At 32.4% G+C, this 24,647-nt stretch overlaps 3 protein-coding genes and 1 non-coding gene across 5 annotated transcripts; 2 read left to right on the top strand and 2 right to left on the bottom strand.

Moving 5' to 3' along the window:
* Positions 1-988: 988 nt before the first annotated feature.
* On the top strand, positions 989-5,221 carry LOC123914015 (malonyl CoA-acyl carrier protein transacylase). The gene is made up of 10 exons (XM_045964987.1): positions 989-1,475; positions 1,573-1,658; positions 1,784-1,850; positions 3,135-3,277; positions 3,770-3,818; positions 3,920-4,057; positions 4,161-4,241; positions 4,320-4,496; positions 4,575-4,661; positions 4,780-5,221. Exons 1-10 carry the CDS (start codon positions 1,218-1,220, stop codon positions 4,840-4,842), a joined length of 1,149 nt encoding a protein of 382 aa, XP_045820943.1. The 5' UTR covers positions 989-1,217; the 3' UTR covers positions 4,843-5,221.
* A 433-nt stretch (positions 5,222-5,654) lies between these two features.
* On the bottom strand, positions 5,655-6,416 carry LOC123914016. Its single transcript, XM_045964988.1, has 2 exons — positions 6,351-6,416; positions 5,655-6,240 (listed from the first exon to the last, which is right to left on the bottom strand). Exons 1-2 carry the CDS (start codon positions 6,379-6,381, stop codon positions 5,795-5,797), a joined length of 477 nt encoding a protein of 158 aa, XP_045820944.1. The 5' UTR covers positions 6,382-6,416; the 3' UTR covers positions 5,655-5,794.
* Positions 6,417-6,503: 87 nt separating this feature from the next.
* TRNAG-GCC lies at positions 6,504-6,574 on the bottom strand. The gene has a single exon. It is a non-coding gene; the product is annotated as a tRNA-Gly (tRNA).
* Positions 6,575-6,647: 73 nt separating this feature from the next.
* On the top strand, positions 6,648-10,744 carry LOC123914014 (probable protein phosphatase 2C 26). Of its 2 annotated transcripts, none has more exons than XR_006811755.1 (11): positions 6,648-6,877; positions 6,962-7,013; positions 7,117-7,196; positions 7,690-7,771; positions 7,956-8,026; positions 8,154-8,233; positions 8,478-8,575; positions 9,855-9,978; positions 10,071-10,148; positions 10,328-10,376; positions 10,457-10,478. XR_006811755.1 is itself a non-coding variant. In XM_045964986.1 (11 exons), the coding sequence occupies exons 1-11, from the start codon at positions 6,717-6,719 to the stop codon at positions 10,507-10,509; spliced, it is 933 nt and encodes a 310-aa protein (XP_045820942.1). In that variant the 5' UTR covers positions 6,649-6,716; the 3' UTR covers positions 10,510-10,744. The 2 variants fall into 2 exon arrangements, 1 of the variants encoding a protein (XP_045820942.1); XM_045964986.1 differs by having other exon boundaries at positions 6,649-6,877; positions 10,066-10,148; positions 10,457-10,744.
* Positions 10,745-24,647: the final 13,903 nt, after the last annotated feature.

Below are 24,647 nucleotides of genomic sequence, written 5' to 3'. Positions count from 1 at the left end.
TTGTAGGAGAAGAATTGAAAAGGACAATGATTACTGAAAAAGCTTCAGTGATATGCTCCTATGGGTGTAGTTTTTATTTGGAGGAGATTGAAAAGAGGAAAACAAAGAGAAGAGGCATGCCTAAATGAATTTTTATTTGTTTTGACGGCAACTTGACGGTACACTAACAGCCGGGGAGGTTTGTGTCTAATGAAAAAGTAGAGGGAGTGTTTGTTACATATAGCTAAAGTATAGGGGAAGTGAGTGTATTTTTCCTTTTATCTTATTGTTAGAGGAGAAAATTTTCTTGTTGAATCCTTGAGATGCTAACACAAGTGAATTTTGGTATTTTATGATTTAAAATTGGTTCTGTATTTTTACCAAGAGAATGCTAAGAACACTCACTAAAATTCATTGAATTGATATTCAATATAATTACACATGAATAAAAGATAGAACAATCTCTGTTTAACACTCACTCTTCAATTGGGTGAAACTCAAACAAATTGCTATGTGAGATTGATTACATAACTCCTAGATTGACGAGAACATAAAGATTAACGACATATAAAAAAAGACACAAACCGTTAATTTTAATGTATCTCAACATATTAAATGATTTTGAATTTGTCTGAAGTTTTACATAAATAATCTATATGATATAAACTTTCAATCCAACGGTGGATTTTATAAAATTTATATCGGTTAAAACGTTATTGAGAGGTGTAACATTTAATGTCAAACTAGTTGATGTCATTTGATCTTAACCAATATATATATATATATATGGAGAGAGAGAGAGAGGGGAGGCACTCGAAATCAAAGAAAACAATTAATTTGCATCTTAATCGTTGTTCGGTCAGTTTTAGTGTCAAGATATAAATTTTAGAGATTTGCATCCGTATGTATATAACCGTTCATGATCAATTTTTCACACTAGCAGGTCCAAAATCCAACCCATACCTGACCGGATGCTTTCATATGTTAGCAGTTATATCAATTTTAATTTGGGTCACGACCATAGATGATATTTAGTCAAAATCATAGATGATATTTAGTCAAAAATAAAATAAAATTAAACCATAGATGATATGATATTGGTAGTGAAGTGGTTAGTAGTTGGCCGGTTTGTTTGGTTCGAAGACAAAAACAACACTTCCAAGTTGTAACTAACTAACTAAAACAACACTTAGTAACCTCCGCCGTCACTAAAACAAAACCACATAGACTTCAACTGAATGCAACATTTCTTTCATCATTTTCATTCTCGAATTCTTCACAATCCTTTTTCTGTCTCTACAATGTCTTCTTCTCTCACTCTTCCATCTTTTTCACCTATCTTCCCCAATCTCTCACAACGATCCCTCTCCGTTAAAACCCACAATTTCCCTAAATCTAGGGTTTTCGCCACCATCTCCACTGGATCTCAATCTTCAATCCATGAAGCTTCTTTAGCTGATTATAAAGTCTCCAATGCATTCCTCTTCCCCGGCCAGGTACATACATTTTTTCAATATGATGCTGTTAAGGAGTTAATTTTGATTGAAATTGAAAAGGAAAAAGTTTGAATGAATTGATTTGATTTTATTGTAGGGTGCACAAGCTGTTGGAATGGGAAAAGAAGCTCAGAATGTTCCTTCTGCTGCAGTTTTGTACAAGAAGGCTAATGAAATATTAGGGTAGTTAGTTACTTGTTAGTTAGTAGTTATTTATGACTCTAATTTTCAACCATTTTTGGTTAATTTTTAATTTATTTATTATTTTTTTTATAATTTTTTTGCTAATTTATGATTTTATGATTTAGGTTTGATCTTCTTGATGTATGCATTAATGGGCCAAAGGAAAAGCTGAATTCAACAGTTATCAGTCAGGTATGCTTCACAGCTTTTGCTATGTTTAGTATAATTTGCAATCAATGTTATTATTTGATTGTCTTAGACTATGTTATATTGATGTGGAAGGGTGGAATGGGGGGAAATGGAATAACATTAGGTGCTGTTATTTAGATTGTTTATAATATGATGGAACGGTATGAGTATGATATTAGATGGAATCTATTTCATCATTTTTTTAGGAAGATTGAGATGGAATCATGGAATAAACTTATTATTTGCTGATTTCCTTACCGTGCGCAGTTCATTTCCCAAACAACAGAAATCAAGTTTGTGTCAGTTCATCATAAAGTATCTAAACAACGTATGATAATTCTATTGTATTCCACCCATCACTTACATTCATACGTAGCCTTCGTGTTCAATGAAGGACATAAAGAAATGTTTCAATGATGTTATAAATTGATAGTGATGATGTACTATATTTAATAAAGAACCTTCTACTATTGGCTGTTACTTAACTAAGAATAAAGTGTAGGTTTATTTATGTACTGACTATTTACATTTTAAGATAGTCTATGTTTAGTTATGATAGATTCCTTAGACTGTAATTACTTAAAATTTGAAAACAAGTATATTTTTATGTGCATAAATGGTAACATAGTAGGCCAGAATTTTGCTCGCCACTTTTGAGTCATTGATCCATGCTTGTTGATCTAGTATAGATAATTTAAAACTATAGATCACTGTGCGATAATAGTGTACTATCAGTTGGTTTGTATTCAGAATAAATGGTCAAGAAAATATCAGTTTAACGGTTGGAAGTTGAATCAATTGAAATAACTTCTGAATCAGGTTCAATTATTGAATTGTACCTTTAGCTATTACATTCAACCAATTAGACATATAATTAAAACAGCAGCCAAGACTTTTCATATTAGGTGGGATTGGCTACATGGATTAATGATGTTTCAATTTCCCTGATAGAGAGCATTTACCTCGAAATCTCTCTTAATGATTTAAAACTTTTTGCTGTTAGCTTTAAATTGGAATTAGGAGTCTTAAGAGCTGTAACCAGAGGCAATTCCCCACCTAGATCAGATTGCCTGGACTTGAGCATTCCATTCCTTCCTTATCAGACCTAGACATCCTCTGCAATCAAGGTTTGAAAAAAAAAATAGAGACTAATATCTGTATGATATGTATAGATCTTTTGTACGTACACTAGAATGCATACATCACTCTGTGTCTGTTCTCCATGAAATTCTGTTGTTTATAAATGCCATAGATGTAATTTTACTATCTAATTCTCTGCTTCTTCAGCCTGCCCTGTACGTCACAAGTCTTGCTGCTGTTGAGCTACTTCGTGCACGTGAGGGAGGTGAGCAGATTATTGAATCTGTTGATGTTACATGTGGTTTGAGTCTAGGAGAATATACTGCTCTGGCATTTGCTGGGGCTTTCAGGTGAGTTACCATGTATTTTCTATTGCTTCCCCTTTCATTGCCTCCATTTTTCATATTTTGTCCAATGTTTAAAGAAGTATTTGGAAAGAGCACAATATGTAATTATGGCGCATGTGGCCCTTCTTTTACCATGACATTTCTGTGCCATATAGTCGAGTTACACCTTTTCTTTGATGATGGCAGTAGCATTGGGAAAACCAAGTGAATATGTTTAAGTGAACCAAGTATGGGTTTTTCTATATGAGTCATTTAAGTTTTATAGTTTAAATCACTTTGGTCATTACAATCTAGCTAATGGTTTTATTGTTGATACTTGATAGTATACCATCCAATAGAAGTTTAGGACCCTTTGTTTTCAGCTAGCCAGTTTGTAGTGTATGGTTTTGCACATAAATTACTTCACAGAAATGCCCTTTGAGTGTTTTTTGTTGAAGTTTAACTTTTTTTTTTATTTACATGCTCCTGATTCATGTATTTGATTTGATTTGTAAGCTTTGAAGATGGACTGAAATTGGTGAAACTGAGGGGTGAAGCCATGCAGGTAATCTGTTGTTTTTGTTTCTTGTATGACTTGCACAATTACACCAAATTCTTTGGATAGTAATTTGCATTCACGTGAATAACCATTGTTTTTTTATCCAGGATGCTTCTGATGCTGTTAAAAGTGCCATGGTTAGTGTGGTAGGATTGGACTCAGAGAAGGTCCAGCAGTTATGTGATGCAGCCAATCAGGAAGTGCCTGAATCTGAGAAGGTTCAGATTGCCAATTACCTATGTCCAGTAAGGTTCTTGTGGATTTGGCTTTTATCAACCTTTGGCAAAATTTTGTTTCTAAAATCTATGATAAATAACTTTTGGAATTAATTTTGTTATATTTTGGTAGGGAAACTATGCTGTCTCTGGAGGCCTAAAAGGAATAGAAGCGGTGGAAGCCAAAGCAAAGTCTTTCAAGGCTCGAATGACTGTATGAATTAGACCCCTAAAGTTTTCTTTCTGACATCACCTTCCAGAAAGTCATAATGCTTTTTTCTCATGGTGTCAGGTGCGGCTAGCTGTTGCAGGCGCTTTCCATACTAGTTTTATGGAACCTGCTGTGTCAAGATTGGAAGCAGCATTGTTATCAACAGACATTAGAACGCCAAGAATACCAGTCATTTCCAACGTGAATGCTCAGCCTCATACAGATCCCGACACAATAAAGAAGATATTAGCACGACAGGTATGCTTGGTGATACTTGTTTCAATCTAACTCAAAGACATAAATGGAAACTAATTGCACTTATAATGCAATTGGCAGGTTACTTCCCCTGTTCAATGGGAAACAACAGTGAAGACTCTTCTATCCAAGGGACTGAAGAAAGGCTATGAACTGGGACCAGGAAAGGTAATTAATTTACAGTCTAAAATAGTAGACACCAATATCCTAGAACTTGTTAGCATTCTTAAATAAGTTCTCTAGTTTTATAAATCTGTTAAATTTTTCTTTACTGGACCCTTTTCAGGTTATTGCTGGAATTGTCAAAAGAATGGACAAAGCTACTGAAATTGAAAACATAGGTGCTTAAGAAGGTTGCACTGTGGCTTCCAATACAAAAATCTACAATAGAGCATATTTATTTTTCATGAGAAAAAATGTGCGTGAGCTAAATCAAGGAGAGAATGTGTGGAACTTGAAGCTTCTGTGAGCAAAGAGTAGCTTCAGTCAGATTTAAATGCCAGTTTTGAAGTTCAACAAATTTAATCTAGACACCACTTTGAATAAGTTAGATCAGTGTTTGATATAGTTGCTTAGAATTTGAGTTTATTTCTGTAATCTTATAATCTTATAGAATGTTGTAAACCTTATCTACTGGGCTGAGTTAATAATTAATATCTACTCTATATACCAATAAGTTTTAGATGAAATAATTGTTGATTAAAAGTTTGAAATACATTTGAGAATAATTGATTATTTTACATAGGATTTAGCCTCTGTTGGTTCTGCGTTTTCACAAAACCACAACGAGATTCCCACATTAAGGTAGAAGCTCTGTTTTGTAGCTTCTTGAAATCACCGCAAGATTGCCTCAGGTAAATCCGTGTGAGGCAAATCCGATCGTCTCTTGCCAAACACACTATTAGATGTGAGACTTTCCATTCCTTCCGCCTCAACTACGTTCCAGTTTCTGCCCGCAAAGGTCTTTTGTCTGCTAGGACCGCACGTCGCTTGCCAAACACACTATTAGATGTGACGTGTGCGTCCCAGTCAGCAAAATTCTCACATTGCTTGAAAATCGAAGTTAAAGTGGTTTATAAACACTCCTCATTGTGAAGCTGTTTTACTAGTGTAATTAGTAATTATCAAAGCTGAAATGAGAATGAGAAATCACATTATGCATCTTCTTCCCCAGAAACATAAATATTAAAATGAGTAATAACCACTAAATTTGATTAAATTAACCAGCAAATAGATTACAAATTCATAATTAAAATGAAGAAAAATGAAAATAGCATGAATCTGCATATCAAAATTTTCCTTCAAGTATTTGGTGATTGTCTCCGTCTACGAATTTGATCAATCCAACGATCCACAGGAACTTCTGAAGCCCATGGAGGAACTTCTCCAACAAACGAAACGCCACGCATCGCCTCCATAACTCTCGTCGCATTCTCCACCGGTAACGGCGCGTTCCTCCGATTTTCATCTTCCCTCAACGCTCTCCGAATCTCATTTTCAAATTCTTCTCTACTCCTTTCCTCTTCTTCCTCCTCATCGCTACTCTTCTGCTCTACGCCGTCGCTCAGATCCAGCATCGCGATCCCGTTCTCCGCTCCACCGTGAACACTGTAACCGTTTGGAAGTTGCTGGAACTCAATTCCGTTCTCTCCGTCTGAGCTTCCGTCTTCGTCTACCGCCGATATCGGCTGGTAGTATTCCGATGCATCATCGGAATTCGCGTCTGAATCGCTTACATGTCCGTTTTCTAATCACACACCAATAAAGAAAAAAAAAACACAATCAAATTACCTAAGAAAATTCATGAAACAGTTAATAATTTATTTTTTCCTGAGAAAATAAAAGGAAAAAAAATACCTTCGATAGTATCAATGGTGACACTGTTCATTGCTTGAATTTGAAAGTGAAAAACGAAGAAGAAAAAAGAACACGAAGAAATAAATAGTATTTTTTTAAAATTATTTTTTAATATAAAACAATATTAAATAAAATAAAAACAAAAAATATATATGCACCAGCCGGGAATCGAACCCGGGTCTGTACCGTGGCAGGGTACTATTCTACCACTAGACCACTGGTGCTTCCTGTTTATTTATTGAATTATTAATTTATTTATTCATTTATATATATTTCTTGAATTGAAAAATCGTGATAAACATTGATTTTCATGGCATTGTGTGAATTGTGAAGGATATTGGGTGTTGAAGTTTGAAGTGGGAAGGAATGGCAATTCCTATATTGAGAGCTGTAATGATTTCTCATGCTCACTCTCAACCACTCATTCAATATTCCTTATCTTCTATTGATGAAACTGTTAAGAGGAAGAAAAGAGTAGTGTTATGTTCTTCTTCTTCTCATTCTTCAGAACTTAATCCTTTAATTAGGTAAGCAAACTCTTTATTTTTGTTTATTCTTTGTTAAAAATGGGTTTTGGTTTGATTTTTTGTTGTTGCTGAGGTGGTTTATAGGTCAGAGGTATCGTTTTCTTTTGGAACTTGTCTTATTCCACATCCAAAAAAGGTAGTAGAAATTTCATAGTTAACATAAGTATAAAGTTTTCTAATTTTTTTTATAATTATTTTTGGTATATTTGTTACTTGATAAAGTTGTGGTGTTTGTGAAGGTTGAGAAAGGTGGAGAAGATGCTTTCTTTGTCAGCAACTATAATGGTGGAGTTATTGCTGTTGCTGATGGTGTTTCTGGGTATGCATGCTACTTTCTTACTCTCTGGTTCTTGTCTAGTGGAAGACTTGGCCGAGCTGTGAGTTTGGCGACATCAAGTGGCATCGTGATTTTGTTGAAAGTCCTATGAAGCACAGACAGTTTTCAGATTAGGTGTGTGTCCTGGTGTCGGAAACACATCGGTGTCTGACACCAACACCGACGCATATGTGTCGGTGTCAGTGTCTGTGTCTATGCTTCATAGGTTGAAACTAAAAGGTGTAGGTTTTGTCAAAATCGCGGTGACCTATCTTGATGCCGTCAAACATACGGTCAATCTAAAACATGCACTTAATATCATCAAACAAACAAAGTACAACACCCCAAATAAAAACTTTTATTTTCTTATAATTAGTTATTAATTACTTTAAATGGTGCTGTTTTGTATCTCATTGAAATTTTGTTTTCAATGATATAGTACAATATCTGACTTATGATAATTTGTCATAACATGTTTTTGGGTCATGCTTCTCAGCTGGGCTGAAGAGGATGTAGATCCTTCATTGTTTCCACGCGAGTTGATGACTAATGCTTATAATTTTGTAAAAGATGAGGAGGTACCATAACTTAAATCAGATACTGATTATGAATATTCCCAAATTAAACATTATATTTGCTTTCCAAGTACATTCATTTTTTTAAATATAATTTTATATGCATATCTTTTTATCTTCTCATTTTGAGCCATAAATCAATAAATATTCTTCTATGCATAATGTTGAGTATTGATGGATTAAGCAGGTGAACAATGATCCTCAGATTCTTATAAAGAAAGCACATGCTGCTACATTCTCTACAGGCTCAGCTACTGTGTAAGTTTATCATCATTTATTTAGGTTACCAATCGGGAGAGAAAAATCAAACACTGATATGCATTTTAATTATAAACTATTCTACCACAATATACCTCATTGGTTTCTTGTCTATGATTCTATGAAGCATCATTGCTATGCTGGAAAAGAATGGGAATCTGAAGATTGCCAATGTTGGAGATTGTGGATTAAGAGTTATCCGTAATGGTAATATCTTGCGCTATATTTTTTTTGCTAGTCCTGGTCTTTTCTAAAAGGTTTAATTGGTCCATAAAGTGTTAGTTGAGTTGTAAGAATTTGACCCTGTAACCTTAAGGAACGAAGTTCAAGTTCCCTCGGACAATTGTAAAATGACCGTTAGTCCATATATATTTTCTGTTTATCTGGTTTTCTTTTCTTATCCAAAACACTTGAATGTTGAGAACTTGATTTCTTTTCGTTCTTTTTCCAGGTCAAGTAATCTTTTCCACTACTCCACAAGAACATTACTTTGATTGTCCATACCAACTATGCTCTGCGAGGGTTGGCCAAACATACCTTGATGCAATGGTAATATTTATCAATAGTAACTACTATTATATTATTAACTTTCTTTCCTCGTCCCAAGTAAATCAGATACATATTTGTGTATGTGTAATAATCAATGAAGTGAAACGGAGAAAGAAGCCGAGAAGAGAAAGCAATCACCTGAGTTTTCTTGCTCAGATTGAGACAGATAACTAATATTAATACTTCCTAGAATTGTCTTACAATACAACGATATTTGTATACTGTGTTTTTTGCTATGAGAAACATCTACACAGACATCAAATGCGACACGTTGATACCAACAATTTAAGAAAATAGAATGATTGAATACATGTGTCATGTCGGTTTCAAACACCAAATTGTTGGTCAAGTGACTCCAAACAACACAAGAGGGGGGTGAATTGTGTACTCAAAAATCTGATTAAAAATAAGCACTTAAAAAATTTAATCAAATAAAATAAAGTGCTTGAAAATAAATTTATATAAATTAAAGAACGATATGTAAATATGCCAAAATGAAATAAAAGAGATGAAAGGGATAGAAGAACACACGGAAAATTACACTGGTTCGGCCAAAAACAAAGGGTCTACTCCAGTCCCCAAGGAAAGCACCTTGAGATTTCACTAAACCAAGCTTTTATAACAGGATAAGCTAATAACCTTTACAACCGAGAACTCTCAACACAAACAATGGGATATCACCTCCCTTGTGCAAGAGCCTCTAAACCAAGAGATATTACCTCTCTTGAAAACCTTGGGATCACACCCAATACAATAGAGATTACAATGATTAAAAGATTACCCCAAATGTGTAGATATAACAAATTGAAGCACAAGTACTATAAAATAACAATGTAGTATAAAAGAGCTCTCAAGATAATATATTAGCAAGTGTAAAAATAATGAGAGTGATGAGTATTATTTTCAATATGATTTTGATATAAAATTCAGTTCTTGCAAAAGCTACCACAACACGCCTATTTATGAGAAAAATAGGAATAAAGACAATTTTAATTCGGGTTGCTTAAAAGCTAACGGTAACACAATCTGATTTCATTAGCCTGATTTCAATTGAATGCCTAACGTTCATATCTAAACGGCTTCAACTTGAAGTGTTGATCCAACATAGGTTTTTTGAGCTCACATGTTAGTCAAAAATGTTGGGTGAAAGCTAAGATATGTGTCACCTTACTGAGTTAACTAAATACACAATTTCCCTAAGGGGATATACTCTCATTTCACACCTGAGATAAATGTAGTTCTATTATATTTTCATTTATTAACCTTGACATGAAAACAGGTAAGTAATGTAGAGTTGATAGAAGGAGACACAATTGTCATGGGATCTGATGGCCTTTTTGATAATGTTTTTGACCATGAAATTGCTCTAACCGTCGGTAGATACAAAGATGTTTCTGAGGCTGGTATTGTCTTCTGTCTTGATTGATCGGTTTGAAGAATTTAGATTGACTGTAGGACTTCCACTGATTCACAACTCATTTTGTTGCTAGCAAAGGCATTAGCTAACTTGGCAAGCAGTCATGCAACGGATTCAAATTTTGATTCTCCTTATTCATTAGAGGCAAGATCCAAGGTAAAAAAATAAGTTATAGTTCGACTTCATTTGCTTTACAAGTTTTAAAAGAATTGTAGTCATTGAACAAGTTAACAGTTACACTGACGACAAAAAAGATATTGTATGCATGAAACACCTTGAAAGTAGAAAATACATTTCTAGAAAGTTATTTTGATGCATTGTGAACAATTTTCCAGGGTTTTGAAGCTCCGTGGTGGAAGAAAATTGTTGGAATGAAGCTGACAGGTGCGGCGTAGATAATTCTAAAATAAATTTCATTTTCTATCTATATATGTTGCTTACTTTACTTTTTCTATTGTTAACAGGTGGAAAGGTTGATGATATTACTGTAATTGTTGGTCAGGTTGTAACTTCATGAGATTTTCTAATCTGAATGATTGATTATGCTTAAAGAAAACATGGTCCTAATTGTTGACATTACCAGATCAGAAGTTGCCTTAAGTATATTGTAGCAATATGTTTTGGTGATGCTCTTAGATAAAAATGATTTTTTTTTCTTCATGTAATTACTATGTGAATAGAGAAAAGCTGTATAAGATATTCATTGAAAGTTTTTTTGTTTATGAAATGTTATAAATAACATTTGTCTTTGATATGGTGGAGAATTATGATGGCGAGTAGAAAAATCGAACCAGTTGTGGTTAGCAAACACTTGTAATGTATGACGGCCGACCGGTACTATTAGTCCAAATGGTTTCCTTTATGTGTGGCCAAGAAAGGATTAGCATGTGACTCAAAGCTTTTTGTGTTTCAAAACGAATTATATGCAAACTTGGATATTAAAGACGAAGGCCATGCCACTTGCTTCATAGTTTATGTACCTTCTGAGATGATTTCTGACTATTTCAATTTGCATCCAGAGGTAAGTCTTTGATTATTATATTTCTGTTGGGACTTGTTAAGAACGATATCATCCTATATCAAATAGATGCTGATAGGGTATTCCAAACAAAGGTTTTCCTTGAACCACCATAACCATAAACAAAGAAAAATCCACCCTTGTTTGTCAAGATGAATGATGTCTATAATTGTTTCATAAGGAGGGATGAAACATTAATTCCACCTCTAGCTAGCAACCAATGTCTATTTAGTTGAATGAAGTTTTTTAAGTTTTGTTTACTCTAGTTTGTCTTCAGTAAATGATTTGGTTTTAGTTTGATTTTCATTTTATTTAGTTTTTTCTTTATGATTGGCTGGTCTTCAAGAAATGACTTGTTATATAATATTTTTAGTGGTATTAGGCTTTGTTATGCAACTAGCTTTCTTTTCTTTGGAGTTTCTTCAATCAAGCTTTTCTTTTAGGCTAAATACAAGTGCTCACTTAACTTATTTATTGGTTTCATATTGGTCACTTAATTAATTAACTATACAAATTGGGCCCTTAACTTTCATTTTTTTTGTCATATTGGTTCTTTCTGTCAGTTTTTTCTCAAAAAAACATTAATTTTAGCTTTTTGTTATCGATTATATATACGCATAAATGATTTATTTATGAGTAATATTGTTAGATGTGCCGGTGAATATGATTATGCGGTCATACATCTTTCTCAAACTGGAGATAAATACACTATTAAGCTGTTAAAAATTGAGTGTTTTTTTTTTATATAGAAAATGTCTATTGATAGATAGGTTGTTCTTTTCAACATACCACCAATTTCAGTGTATTATGTGGTCACATCAGTAGCAATTAGCCATGTAAGCAAAGTTAATATTTTTTGAGAAAAATTAACGGAAATGATCAATATGACAAATAAAATTAAAGTTAAAAACCAATATAAAATTAATAAATAAGTTAATAGAACCATTGTGCAATTCAGCCTTTCTTTTGTGTTATCTGTTTCAAACAAGGGGATGTTGTGTTTTCCTTTTCTTTGATTTTCTTTTGACATGTGGTAAGAAGAATCATGTTTGTGTTACAAATTTTAATACTCTTTTGGATGTATTCAAATAAAATTCTCAAAGTACTAAAAGTAGTGAGCAAATGAAGTAAAAAGGTAAAGTAAAAAAAGATGATTTCAATATATATAGTGCTAATTTTTTCCCTTGCTTCCTTTTTTATTTGGTAGTTACTACTATTGATCTCAGGTACTTACTAGTGTGTTAACTAATAAAAAAAAATTCACTCAATAATTTACCCCCATAACAATGGATTTGTCACTATATTTTTTTTTGTTGGTTTTTTAATTCTGATAATTCAGAGTTAGGCTACGAGATAATTAAAGATCGATAAAAATAAATTTTTACAAATAATTGAATTTTGATTCTCCCGAATAATTAATCCAAGAGAGCTTATTAACCACGAAGATTTGTCACTATATTTTTCACACACATCAATAATGCATTGCATGCTATTCAAGCATACTAGACTAGTACGATGTCAATAAATTCCATGCTAGCTAGCCATTAGAAAATGCTACCTATATGACAAGGAGATGAGATAGAAAACTTCGTACATACTCCCTCCAATCTCGAATATAAGCAACAAAATAAAAAAATTGAAAGTCTCAAATAGAAGCAAAAGTCTACTACATTTATTGTGTTTATTATCAATATTTCATGTTTACCCTTAATGATTATACTGTTTTCACGGTTTTCAACAAAAGATAAGGATAAAAGTGGAAATGTCGTAGTTTTTTTTCATGATTCAATGCACTTTATCCACTTTCTTAAAGGGTGTGCTTTTTTTTAGTTTTGCTTATATACAAGACTAGAGAGAGTATAATTGAAAATTCTGATATAAAAAATGAATTGAGATAGAGTCTGACAAAGGAAAAGTAATAGTACAATGAACTTAATTTGTCAAAGAAGATGCAACACTTAATAGAAGGGGTTACCCCAAAATTTCAGTTTTCTAAACATGGGCCTGGCGATAGAAGTACGGAAATGAAAATAGAGGGAAGAATAATCTATTTCTTAATTTTTACTGTATAAGATGAAATATAAACAATAAAAATATAATAAAATTAAATTATTTATAGTACTAGTTATACAATTCAATTACCAAATTAATTAGATTTGTATAAGGATCAGGTGCAATATTCAATGACAAACATATTCTCTGTTTTATAGATAGCAAGATTACAATGTTGTCTTCATTGGAACTAAGGTACCGTTTGACCTAGCTTTTTTCCTTCTTTTTTTGAGTTTATGCAAACAGCTTATGCAATATAAATTAGATTTTATGTTATTTTATAAGTTCATACTAGTCAAAATTGTATTTTTATAAGCTATTTTATCATAAAGTACCTTGAAAAACTTATAATAATACATAAAAATGGCATAAGCTGTTTGCATAAGCTCAAAAGAAGAGGTAAAAAAATTGGCCAAACGGTACCTAATACAAGCTTCTGCTACACTTCTGGTTCAATTTTAAAAACATTGTGAAGAATTACTTGGTCCTGAAGTTTCATATCTCGTTGCTATCAGAGCATTAACGTACCTTGCTAATTATACACGTCCAGATATATCATTTTCTGTAAATCTATTATTAAAAAAAAAAATTGGAGTACGAAATAAGAAATTTGTCTTAAAAGTGTGTGACTATTACTAAATTATTCTTTGTGTACAAATTGATAGTATTCAAAGGGATATTTTTGGAAAATGATTAATAAATACATTAAAAAATTTGTAAAGAGTCTTATATTTATGGACACACTATTTTTATAAAATGATCTTATAATTATGGCACATGACAAAGTATCTTAATATAGAAATTTTCCATTTAATAATGTAAGAAATTTAATGTTTAAAAGTAAAAAATGCATACGTTTCAAGAAACAATTTCTACACGTAAAAGAAAAATAAAATAAAAAATTATATTCCTTAACATTTGTCCTAATGACGCATGTTAACATTCTCCTTAATATTATTCTTTCAAAACTACCCTTCATTAATTATTTCACTTTTTGACATGATTGCATAGTTCCAATGGTAGCTTAGTAAAAATAATAATTTTTTTTTACATAAAATAACAAATTTCTTACTATATGTGAAACAAGAAAATTTTCTTATAAATAAAGTCAAAGGAAGTATTATCCAAATCCAACGCTAGTAAACCAAACTTAGTGCCTGTTTGGTTCCACGTTCACAAGCACTAGACTCACGTTTCTTTCATTAAACGTGATTTTAAAGCCTTACAAAGTTGTTTGGGTGTTTTGTGAGAAACCAATTATATGGACTAGAATGGATTCTAAGTGAAGCAGCAATTCATAGCTTCTGCGTCATAAGCAAATCGATTCCACCCAATTGTATATGTCACAATATGTGTATTCCACAACTACCCTTTATTATCCTCTTGTAAAATTTTCTTTAGGGAATATATTTAACGTCAATCTTATTTTTAACAAAGTATATTTTTACTAATAAAAATCAACCAAATAAAAAAGATATTTTGATGAATAGTAATAACAATTTAACAAAGTGTATTTTTGCACCTTATCTTTTTATTATTCCTTCGTTTTAATCCACCGATAAATTTATATTTTTTACACACACTTATTTTTTGGATACATTTGCACATACTTTTTCTTTTCAATAAATTTAATATATTATGTATAAAAAAAATTAATATGTTATGTGCCAAAAAAATTTATTTTTTACACACTTGTTTTTTTGGATAGATTTGCACATACTTTTTCTTTCCAATAAATTCAATATATTATGTATAAAAAAATTAATATGTTATCTAAAAAAAAAATTAAACAAACTTTAGTTTTTCAAATATATATATTTTGTTGGTTCAAAAAAAATTGTATATATATATATATATATATATATATATATATATATTGATAAATTAATATATAGCATTAATTAGTTTATTGAAAAAGATATGAGTAATTGACAAAGGGTATAAGTGACGAATCGTATACTTAAAACACCAAAAAGAATGTTAAATAGGAACGTTAAATCCGACGTCAAAAAACACTTAAAAATGAACGGATAAAGTGTTAGAAATACGGTATGATAATCCTGGATATCTTCGAAGAATCGTGTTCGTTCACTTTCCGAACAAAGTATTTCGACCCTATTCTTGTCTGGGTTCACGAAATCTTTGCGGGGATAATTCTCGAAGAGCAATCTGTTTCTGACAATAGAGAACAGATCAGAATGTAGAGAGGAAGTATTTTTCGTTCTTAAAACTGAGGCCAAATGACTCCTTATATAGGAGACCAATAACAGAAAACGAACAGGCACACCTTTTCGGAAAAAACGGTCATGTCTGTTGGGAAAAGGTACGACTATTCAAACGGTCATGTCTGTTGGAAAGGGTACGACTATTCAAACAGTCATGTCTGTTGGAAAGGGTACGACTATTCAAACAGTCATTTGCCTTCAACGGGAGCGAAGTGATCATCTCCCATGTATAGAACAGAACCATCTTCCACTGGAATAAAAGTCTTGAACCAGAAACGATCCTTGCAAACATGTGTTGTGGCGCCAGAATCAATCCACCACGCGATAGCATCATCCTGCACATAAAATGCCTCATAAGTTAGTGAAACCGAATGTTTAATCAAACTATTCAAATCACAAATTGATTTCTGACCTTGGTTTTCGGATTTGTCCTTAGACCCCTTTCCTGAACCACTTGCGTTCGCGTTGTCGTGCTTTTTGCCGAAGCGGCAATCCTTCTTGAAGTGACCTGTTTTGCCGCACTTCCAGCATTCTAGTTTCGGTTTCTTGTTAACACCGAAATTGCCCTTTTTGTTATTGAAAGCACGCTTCTTTCCTTTGTTTTTGTTGTTATCGTTCTTACCACCCTCTTCGATCATATTAACCGAGGGTCCAGCAATTTCTTTGCCTTTTCCTTTGTTATCCTCATGCGCTCGTAGAGATTCCTCTATGCGCAAGTGACTTCCAAGTTGGATTAAAGACAGTTCGTCTTTTCCATGTTTCAGATTGTGTTTGAAATCCTTCCATGAAGGAGGCAACTTATCTATGATGCTTGAGACAGATATTGTTTCATCCATCTTCAATCCATGTTGTGTGAACTGTCCAAGGATTCGGAGGAGTTCATTGAATTGTTCCATGACAGACCTCGATTCAACCATTTTGTAATTGTTGAAATCGGTCACCAGGAACTTTTTACTGGATGAGTCCTCTGCCATGTACTTGGCTTCGAGACAATCCCACAATTCCTTTGCAGATTCCACGTTTTGGTAAATATCAAATAAGGGATCAGACATATCGTTAAGAATGTGCCCTCTGCATATGTAATCGTCGTTCTCCCACTTTGATCGGCGTCTCAGATTTTCAACCGTGTCATCCTCCCCAATTTCTGGAATCGGTGTAGACAGGACGTGCACCACCTTCAACGTTGTCAACATGAAATGCATCTTCTTCTGCCAACGCCTGAAGTCTTGTCCTTGAAACTTGTCCAATTTTCCGAAACTTTTAGTCATCTCCTTGACGGTGTTTCCTCCTCCAGCCATGATTATCAGAAAAAATACTTTGTTCGTTTGTTAGAAATACGGTATGATAATCCTGGATATCTTCGAAGAATCGTGTTCGTTCACTTTCCGAACAAAGTATTTCGACCCTATTCTTGTCTGGGTTCACGAAATCTTTGCGGGGATAATTCTCGAAGAGCAATCTGTTTCTGACAATAGAGAACAGATCAGAATGTAGAGAGGAAGTATTTTTCGAGATTAAAACCGTGGCCAAATGACTCCTTATATAGGAGACCAATAACAGAAAACGAACAGGCACACCTTTTCGGAAAAAACGGTCATGTCTGTTGGGAAAGGGTACGACTATTCAAACGGTCATGTCTGTTGGAAAGGGTACGACTATTCAAACAGTCATGTCTGTTGGGAAAGGGTACGACTATTCATGTCCCTTGGACCCCGGCAGTGCGCTGCCCCGCACCCCGCCAGGGGCTACACCCCTTGGAACCCCGTTTCAATTATTCGTATTCAATTACATGTTTGGCTTGACGAGCGTGCACTCCGCACTACCCTGACTCGTTTCAAACTTAACGCATAATTGCATTAGTAAATCACATTACTACCAAAATACATTGTTGATACTAAAATTACCAACATAAAGTATATAACATTTAATAATGCAATTTAAATATATATAAAACCCATTTTGGTAATTGCATATTCAAAAGCAATTTAACTTTAAGTTATCCAAACATCATGAGTTGATAAGAATCAATTTTACATGAATGTATCCAAACAAATATCAATTCTGTTCAACTCAATTTTAACTATAATCAATTCTGTCAAACTCAATTCTATCCGTCGAATAACCAAACACATACTTAATGTTTTTGTAGCACTCCTTTTTCTTCTTTTTTACAAAATAGCACTCCTATTTTACTCACTTAAATTTAAGAGGAAGAAAAATTTCGCTCCCGATCATTGGGTGCCTCTCTTTTATCACTCACCACCACTATAGTCAGAATTTCAGAAAGGTGCCTCGGCACTTGCACCTACACACATCCCTTTTACAGCATTCACCTGGCCTGGCTGGCTGAATAATAGTGCAACTAACTTTTACTTTCCCTTTTACCGCACACGAATTTTAATAAAAATTGATTAAAAAGTAGAATTTTATTCCCTCCATCCTAAAATAAATGAGCTAATTTTAACTTGATGTAATATTTATATGATTTTTTTTTACCTTATTTTTCTACTAATATATGCATGCAAATATTATCAGATGAGATGTTATTTAATTTGTTTCGATGAGTATTTTTAAAATATACAATTTTTATAATTTTTAATAATACATAACTAAATATATTAACGATTAAAGATGTGCATTGGCAAACGTTACTGTGGTCAAACAAATCATTTATTTTGGACAGATGGAGTAATATACATTTGAAATCGAGTTCTCCCGAACGATCTGTCCTTTGACATACATATTACTTCGCGTACATTTTTTTTGTTTTTGTTTTACACCACCAGTTTAATCTGGTTCGGGAGTCGATTCTGACATCAAGTGGTTCCAGCCCCCTCCGGATCGCAGTTACGGGGGATCAAATCGCGGTCCTCCCTACCAAGTTCAGCGTCAATCATCAATGAACCAACTGACGATTGGTTTGCGGACATATATATTTACTAATTATGGGTCATGCTAAACGGTATCCACATGACAATTATTAAGGAAAAATGGAAATAAAAGCAAATGGTTTAGGTATATATATATATATATATATATATATATATATATATATATATATATATATATATATATATATATATATATATATATATATATAGGATTTTTAAAGTTTTTTTTAAAAAAAAATCAAGCATTGAATGCACTACTTTCAAAATTATATTATCATTTTTGTTTCCTTAACATTGATACGGGACACTGTTTAGAAATTTTTTGTTACATGTTTAGCATTTTTCTTTACATATTTAATACTTCATCTGTTTCAAATTACTTGTCGTTTTAGAAAGAAAAAAAAACAAGAAATTAAGAAAGTGTATTTTTGCACATTATCTTTCTATTATATCCTTATTTTAATTCACCAATAATTTTATTTTAAATTTTTTTTGCACACAATTTATGTTTCCAATAAATTTAATATATTATGTACAAAAAAAATAAAAATGTTATGTACCAAAAAAAAAATTTTAAAAACAAACTTTAGTTTTCAAAATATATATTAAATCTTTTACGGTTTCAAAAACTACTCCTAAATATTTGAAATTTACATGAGGGTATAATAAACAAAATATAACCTTAAATCATCAAAACGACAAGTAATTTGAAACAATTTTTTTCTTTCTAAAACGACAAGTAATTTAAAACCGAAGAGTATATTCTTTTATTTACCTTGAAAAAAACATTGTTTAAAAACTCTATTAATTTACTATGAGTCTTGCTAACATGTGTCATTGTCATAAGGACAGATGTTAAAGAACTTAAAAATGGATGTTTTGTATCGAGAAAAACAAGATTTTGATTTTGAAAAAGTTGAATGCAAGACTTTTCAGATTTTCTATATTAAATACTTTAACATGTGTCTTTAGAGCATATGTTAGTTTTCTTCTTTATTAATAAGGACAATGCATGCAATATGAAGGGATTGCGTACACCCATTTATTTGCTTTAAAAAGTAAATTTTTAACAATTAGACTAATTGACAAAAAAAAAGAATTATATTAAACTTATTATTATTATTATTATAATGACGCCACTGTTTTTGGGAATTGGATTGAGTGAAGTTAGAACCGCATGCATAGTGAGTAATTTGTAGCCATTTAATCAAGATCAAACTGCTCAGATCTTAAGACATTTTTTTGTTTAAATTTAATATAAAATTCTGAGATAAAATCTGAATTGTCTGATCAAAATTGAACGGCTTAGAATTTGTGCATCCCCTATATTTTGAATGCACCGTTTTTTCCAATGCACTTGGCAGCTCAAGGCATAACACAAAATTTCCATATTAATTCTTGCCTACTCAAATTACTGCTGATATCTCATTTCTACAGAAAACTGAAAAGGAAAAAAATGAACTGTGTAAATATCTTTGTGAGTTTGTGTGTTATAGTCTCTCTGCTACAGTAGCAGCTTTTAGCAAGTATGGAAGATGGGCTGCCTGCCACTCTGAATTACTAAGTCACAGCGTCAGGTGAGCAGCTAGCTTTCATAACATGTATGTATGTACTCAGAACCACCTACATTCGCGTTGGGAGCTGAGCACAGTTTCTGAATAGATACAAGCTAGAGTTGTATGAGTGATCCATCCATTAAGTGTATTTGGTGAAATTATTTAACCATTTCAATTCAATAATTTGATTAGAGATTAAATCAAATTGATTTTATAAGTATAATCTTCATATATGTTTAATTAAAGGTGAACCGTAATTCTAGCCATTAGGCTATGAGACCGAAAAAAAAAAGAAAGAAAAAAAGAGGTGAACTGTGAACATCAAGAGAATTGAGCACAAAATCTCTCAATCGGCTTTATAGCGGGTGTTAAATATAGTCGTAGTTTCATCTCTAAATGACATCGAACTGGACCTGTTGCTGGTCCCGGGGTTACACGATTGGTCACCTTGAGTTTTTTGGCCAAATAAATTTTGCTGAGCCTTTGTTATTATGTTTTTCCACTATATTTCCTATGCCAAATTTGATGAATCCGGACTTGCTTAATATTCTATAGCTGATGTGATTTTGTAGCATCCGAAATTTTATGATGTATATTTCATTTGAGGTTTGGTGGATGAAAATAAGGTTGATAAAATTCTGCATACACCTCTAATTGAAGCAATTAAGAGAGATGAATTTATTTGGAAGTTTAAGAAAAACGGGACTTGAACGATGTATTAGATTTAAATCATCATCGAATTATTGGTAATTGGCAACTCGTGCGGAAAATCAAATGTCCACACCAAATGTTAAAAATTCTTATGGTGAGTTTTCGTAATTGTTTGCCTACGAGAATTAGATTGCAAGGCCGGGGAGTTGACCGCCCTGGTAGGTGTGTGCTTTATGATGATGGTGATGAAGATAGTTTGCACCTATTTTTTATGTGTCAAAACATCAGGTTTTGTTGGCAAAGAATTGGTTTATGGAACAACATATCACAATCCATAAATGTGTTTGATTCAGTGGCAGCCTATGATAACATGGTTGTGTTTTCTTGCATTATGTGGTCAATGTGGGAACAAAGAAACAATGTTATTTGGAGGAATGAGAGCATTCCCCGGGCTGATTTGTGATAGGAAGGTCCTTGCTAATAGGATGGAGGAATGCCAAAGAGGTGAAGGAAATTAATGTTTGGTCGAAGCTTGCTTCACGAAGTTTGAAATGTAATGTGGATGCGTCGTTTTCAAGATTGTGTAACCGTTCGATTACAATCAATGGTCAGAATTATTTCAGTGCATATGTAATATAAACTGTCTAATGTAAAATTAGCCAAAATCAATTACAGCTTATAACTGCGTGCTCTTTCTACTGCAGCAAATCCATATCCGTATATGTGTCTGTATTCGGGATGACTAAGGACAATTTTTTCATGCAAAGACGGTGTGGTACTCACCCTTTATTGATGTGGAGACCGGAGAAGCTTTAGGACTCCTTAGTGCGATAAACAGGTTTCTCTTCATGGAAGTGGTTTCTTGACCATACCTCGTCATTTTTTTACTTACTACGAGTGAGAGAGTTTGAACCTGTCATGTGTTTTGCCTCTATAGTGGTTTGTGGGGTTGACTGGGATGGATCGGCTCGAGCTTTGGTTTGTTAATTGTTTGTTCCCTTTTTCTTTTCTAGGCTTGAGTCTGCTTCTTATTATCTCTTGCTCTGATTGGTACATGAGTTTTGCCCGATAGATAGTTGTCGAACTAGTGGATTTTTCTCTCATTTTCCCCCTTATTTTTTCTTTCCTTTTGTTGGTTTTGCTATGTGATCTTTTACAATAGAGCCATGAATATCGAACCTAAAATCTCATGCATACTATTAAATTTCTCACTACTAAATCAAACTTAGTGACTTTTGTACTATTTGGTTTTCGGTATCTATTATAATTTGCATTTTAGAAAAACAGAGGATAAAAAAGTTTCTTATTATTGTACCATCAATTCACAAACTATCTTTCCTTTCCCATTGTTGTGAACTAAAAAACGCTAATTAAATCTAAAATACAGTAGTCGGCAGGGTATAAGTTAAGTATACGTAGAAACGATTAATTAGTGTATGTTTTGTTTCAATTCTGGAGCATCCAGAATTGATTCTGAACGTGTAGAATTGATTCTGACTTGTTTGGTTTCTCAAAAGCAGAATTGATTCTGCCTCCAGAATTGATTCTACTTGAAGCTAGAAATCGTAGCTTCTGATTCTAGAATTGATTTTTACACTCAAATTTTTTGTTCAACTCACTTTTTCATGAATATATCCAAACATAAACCACTTCAGCTTAAAATCAATTTTGGCCAGAATCAATTTTACTGAATCAATTCTGCCAAAATCAATTCTCTCCGCCGCAGAACCAAACACACGCTTAATAGATAATAGTTTCTATCATAACCTTTTTGAAAATAATGGAAATTAGAAAAAGCAGGGGCACGTTAAGCAGTCTAATTAAGCTGCTCCTGCTTTCATGATGCAAAAAAAAGAAAAACATAAAGGAAAAAAAAAATTCTAATTTAGCCTTTTCAGCTTTTGCAAATAATCTATTATTCTATTTCATTTCAATACAAGCTTTTAATTCTTCTATAAATTGGCTTCCCCACACTCCATTCTCCTTCCTCACTAGCTACCAAACATCTTCTATCACAAATATAATATCTCTCTCTCTCTTTCTCTCTCTCTCTCTCACTATATCTCTCCCTGATTTCATTCTATGATATATGTTTTCTTGTCTTCAGTGAACTTGAAAGATATGGAAAGAGTAGAGTATAGGAGAGTCTGTTAAGCTCAGGAGGGATAGCGCCATTAATTCATATGATGTTAGTTGGCGCTATCCATCCTGAGTTTTACTGGTTCTTCTTACTACATAGTCACATACAAGTTGTTATTGCAACTGTAAATTAAGCTTCTTCTCACACTTTTTTCTTAATTACACTTTCTCTAGCTATACTTACTCCATGAACACTATATATATATATATAGTTAAAAACTCTCCCTCCCTCTGTTTCTGCTCTCTATGATTTATATTAATTAATTTGCTAGCTGCGGTCATACAAGTTGGTACAGAAATTTAGCTAGATTTTGAATTTATTTGGTATAACAAATGTATAATGAGTTGTACGGTTTTAATGATTATTAATTTTCTTAATTATATACCCTCTAGCTAGCTTCATCTATCTCAGGTTATATATGCATGCTATCTTCGGTTTTATATTTTGCTCCTCCTTTCCTTGGTATTTGTTCATTAATTCATTTCAATATTAAGGTTTAAATCTTAGTATTACTAGTTATTTATCTTTAAAAGTGAAATTCTAACCAATAAATTACTGAAAAAGAAATTTTAAATTAACTATTAGTATGATTGAAAGACAGACCGTTTGTATTAATATATTTCATTTTACATTATTAAAAAAAAAAAATCATGCAACTCAATTAGCAAGCAAGATTGAAATAATTAACAAATAGTATTTATGTCTCAACATAATAAGTGGTCAAGGAAGGGTTTGTACTTTATTATTAATCCTTTCTAGTAGAGTCATGCATTTGATGGACTCCAATTGGCTACGGTTATAAATCACACAATTTTCATATTATTTCATATTTGAGCCATTAATTACATATTAGAAGGTTCAGGTTAATTCTATCATAAAATCATTTCAAATGATCTCAACCGTACAATTTGAAATATTGGACGGCTCTGATCTAAAAAAAAGCGTGAAAATTGTGTTGAAACCTACGTCATATAATCTATTTCCGCATTTGATGGGATATTGTCTCAACTTATATTTATATAAATAGAGATAAACTTTTTTTTTCAAGTCAAGTTTATAAGGGTTGAATTAAGTTAAATCTAAATTCTAAAAATATATAGCTAACTACTTATATATGGATTTGAATCCTCTAAAGTGAGTAAAGGGTAAAATGATAAGATCAAAGGATGTGATATTGTAATAATTTCATGATTTGTTATAATTTATCCATAATATTTATTTTTGATTTCTTAATTAACGATTGATTTTACTCACTTGACATTTTAAAGTGAATCATTCACTTTAGAGGAGTCTGATTTCTGTCATATACTCATATAACTGCAATTCATAAGTCTAGTTGATAACTGTTATGTTAATAAATGTTAATGGACAAATTAGAAATCCTTTTTTTTTTAATAGCCTAATGGCTAGAAATTTTACCTTAAAAGTGAATAAGTGGAGTGTCTGGAGTTTGAACTTCAGCTCCTCCATAATATATGTGATATCCCTACCAACTGAGTTAAGTTCACGAGGATTAAAAATCGAACATTTAACCATGTAATAAAAGGACAGAAAGGTAACATTTTGATAGTATGGTCATTATATAATTCATAATGAGATGAGGTAAATTTGATGTCCAAATTAAAGTATTTTTTATGATAATAGATCTTGAGATCTATGAATTTATATATTATTCTCAAACTAGTAATTTATTTCACATGTTGCTTATTCATTCCTTTCCATTTTTTTCAGGTCAGATTCACTTTCTGGTCTTTTCTCCAGAAAGTCCTACTGACTATACTGTGACAAAGTTCGGAATGGAAACTCTCTGAAACCAGCTACTGTCCAAAGCCTTGACTGTTGACTCATACATGATACATGTACTGTAAAAAATATCATAAGAATTTTTACTATACTAACAAGTTCTTTAAAATATATTTTATAATGTCCAAAAAGTCTGCACATCATTTACCGAGGCTTAACTAAAAGATTTATTTAGAAGTAAAATGACGTTTTAAATTTAGATGTTTTGGGTTCAAATTTTGCTAGCATATCTTTAAAAAGATAATTGTAAATACTTTTAAAAGTATTTTTTGAATCATATAATTGTTGTGTCTAAAGTTTTTATTTCATGAGTACTTAA

The sequence above is a fragment of the Trifolium pratense genome, linkage group LG3 (assembly GCF_020283565.1).
Source record: "Trifolium pratense cultivar HEN17-A07 linkage group LG3, ARS_RC_1.1, whole genome shotgun sequence".
NCBI lineage: Eukaryota > Viridiplantae > Streptophyta > Magnoliopsida > Fabales > Fabaceae > Trifolium > Trifolium pratense.
This window is presented reverse-complemented; position numbering and strand designations above follow the sequence as displayed.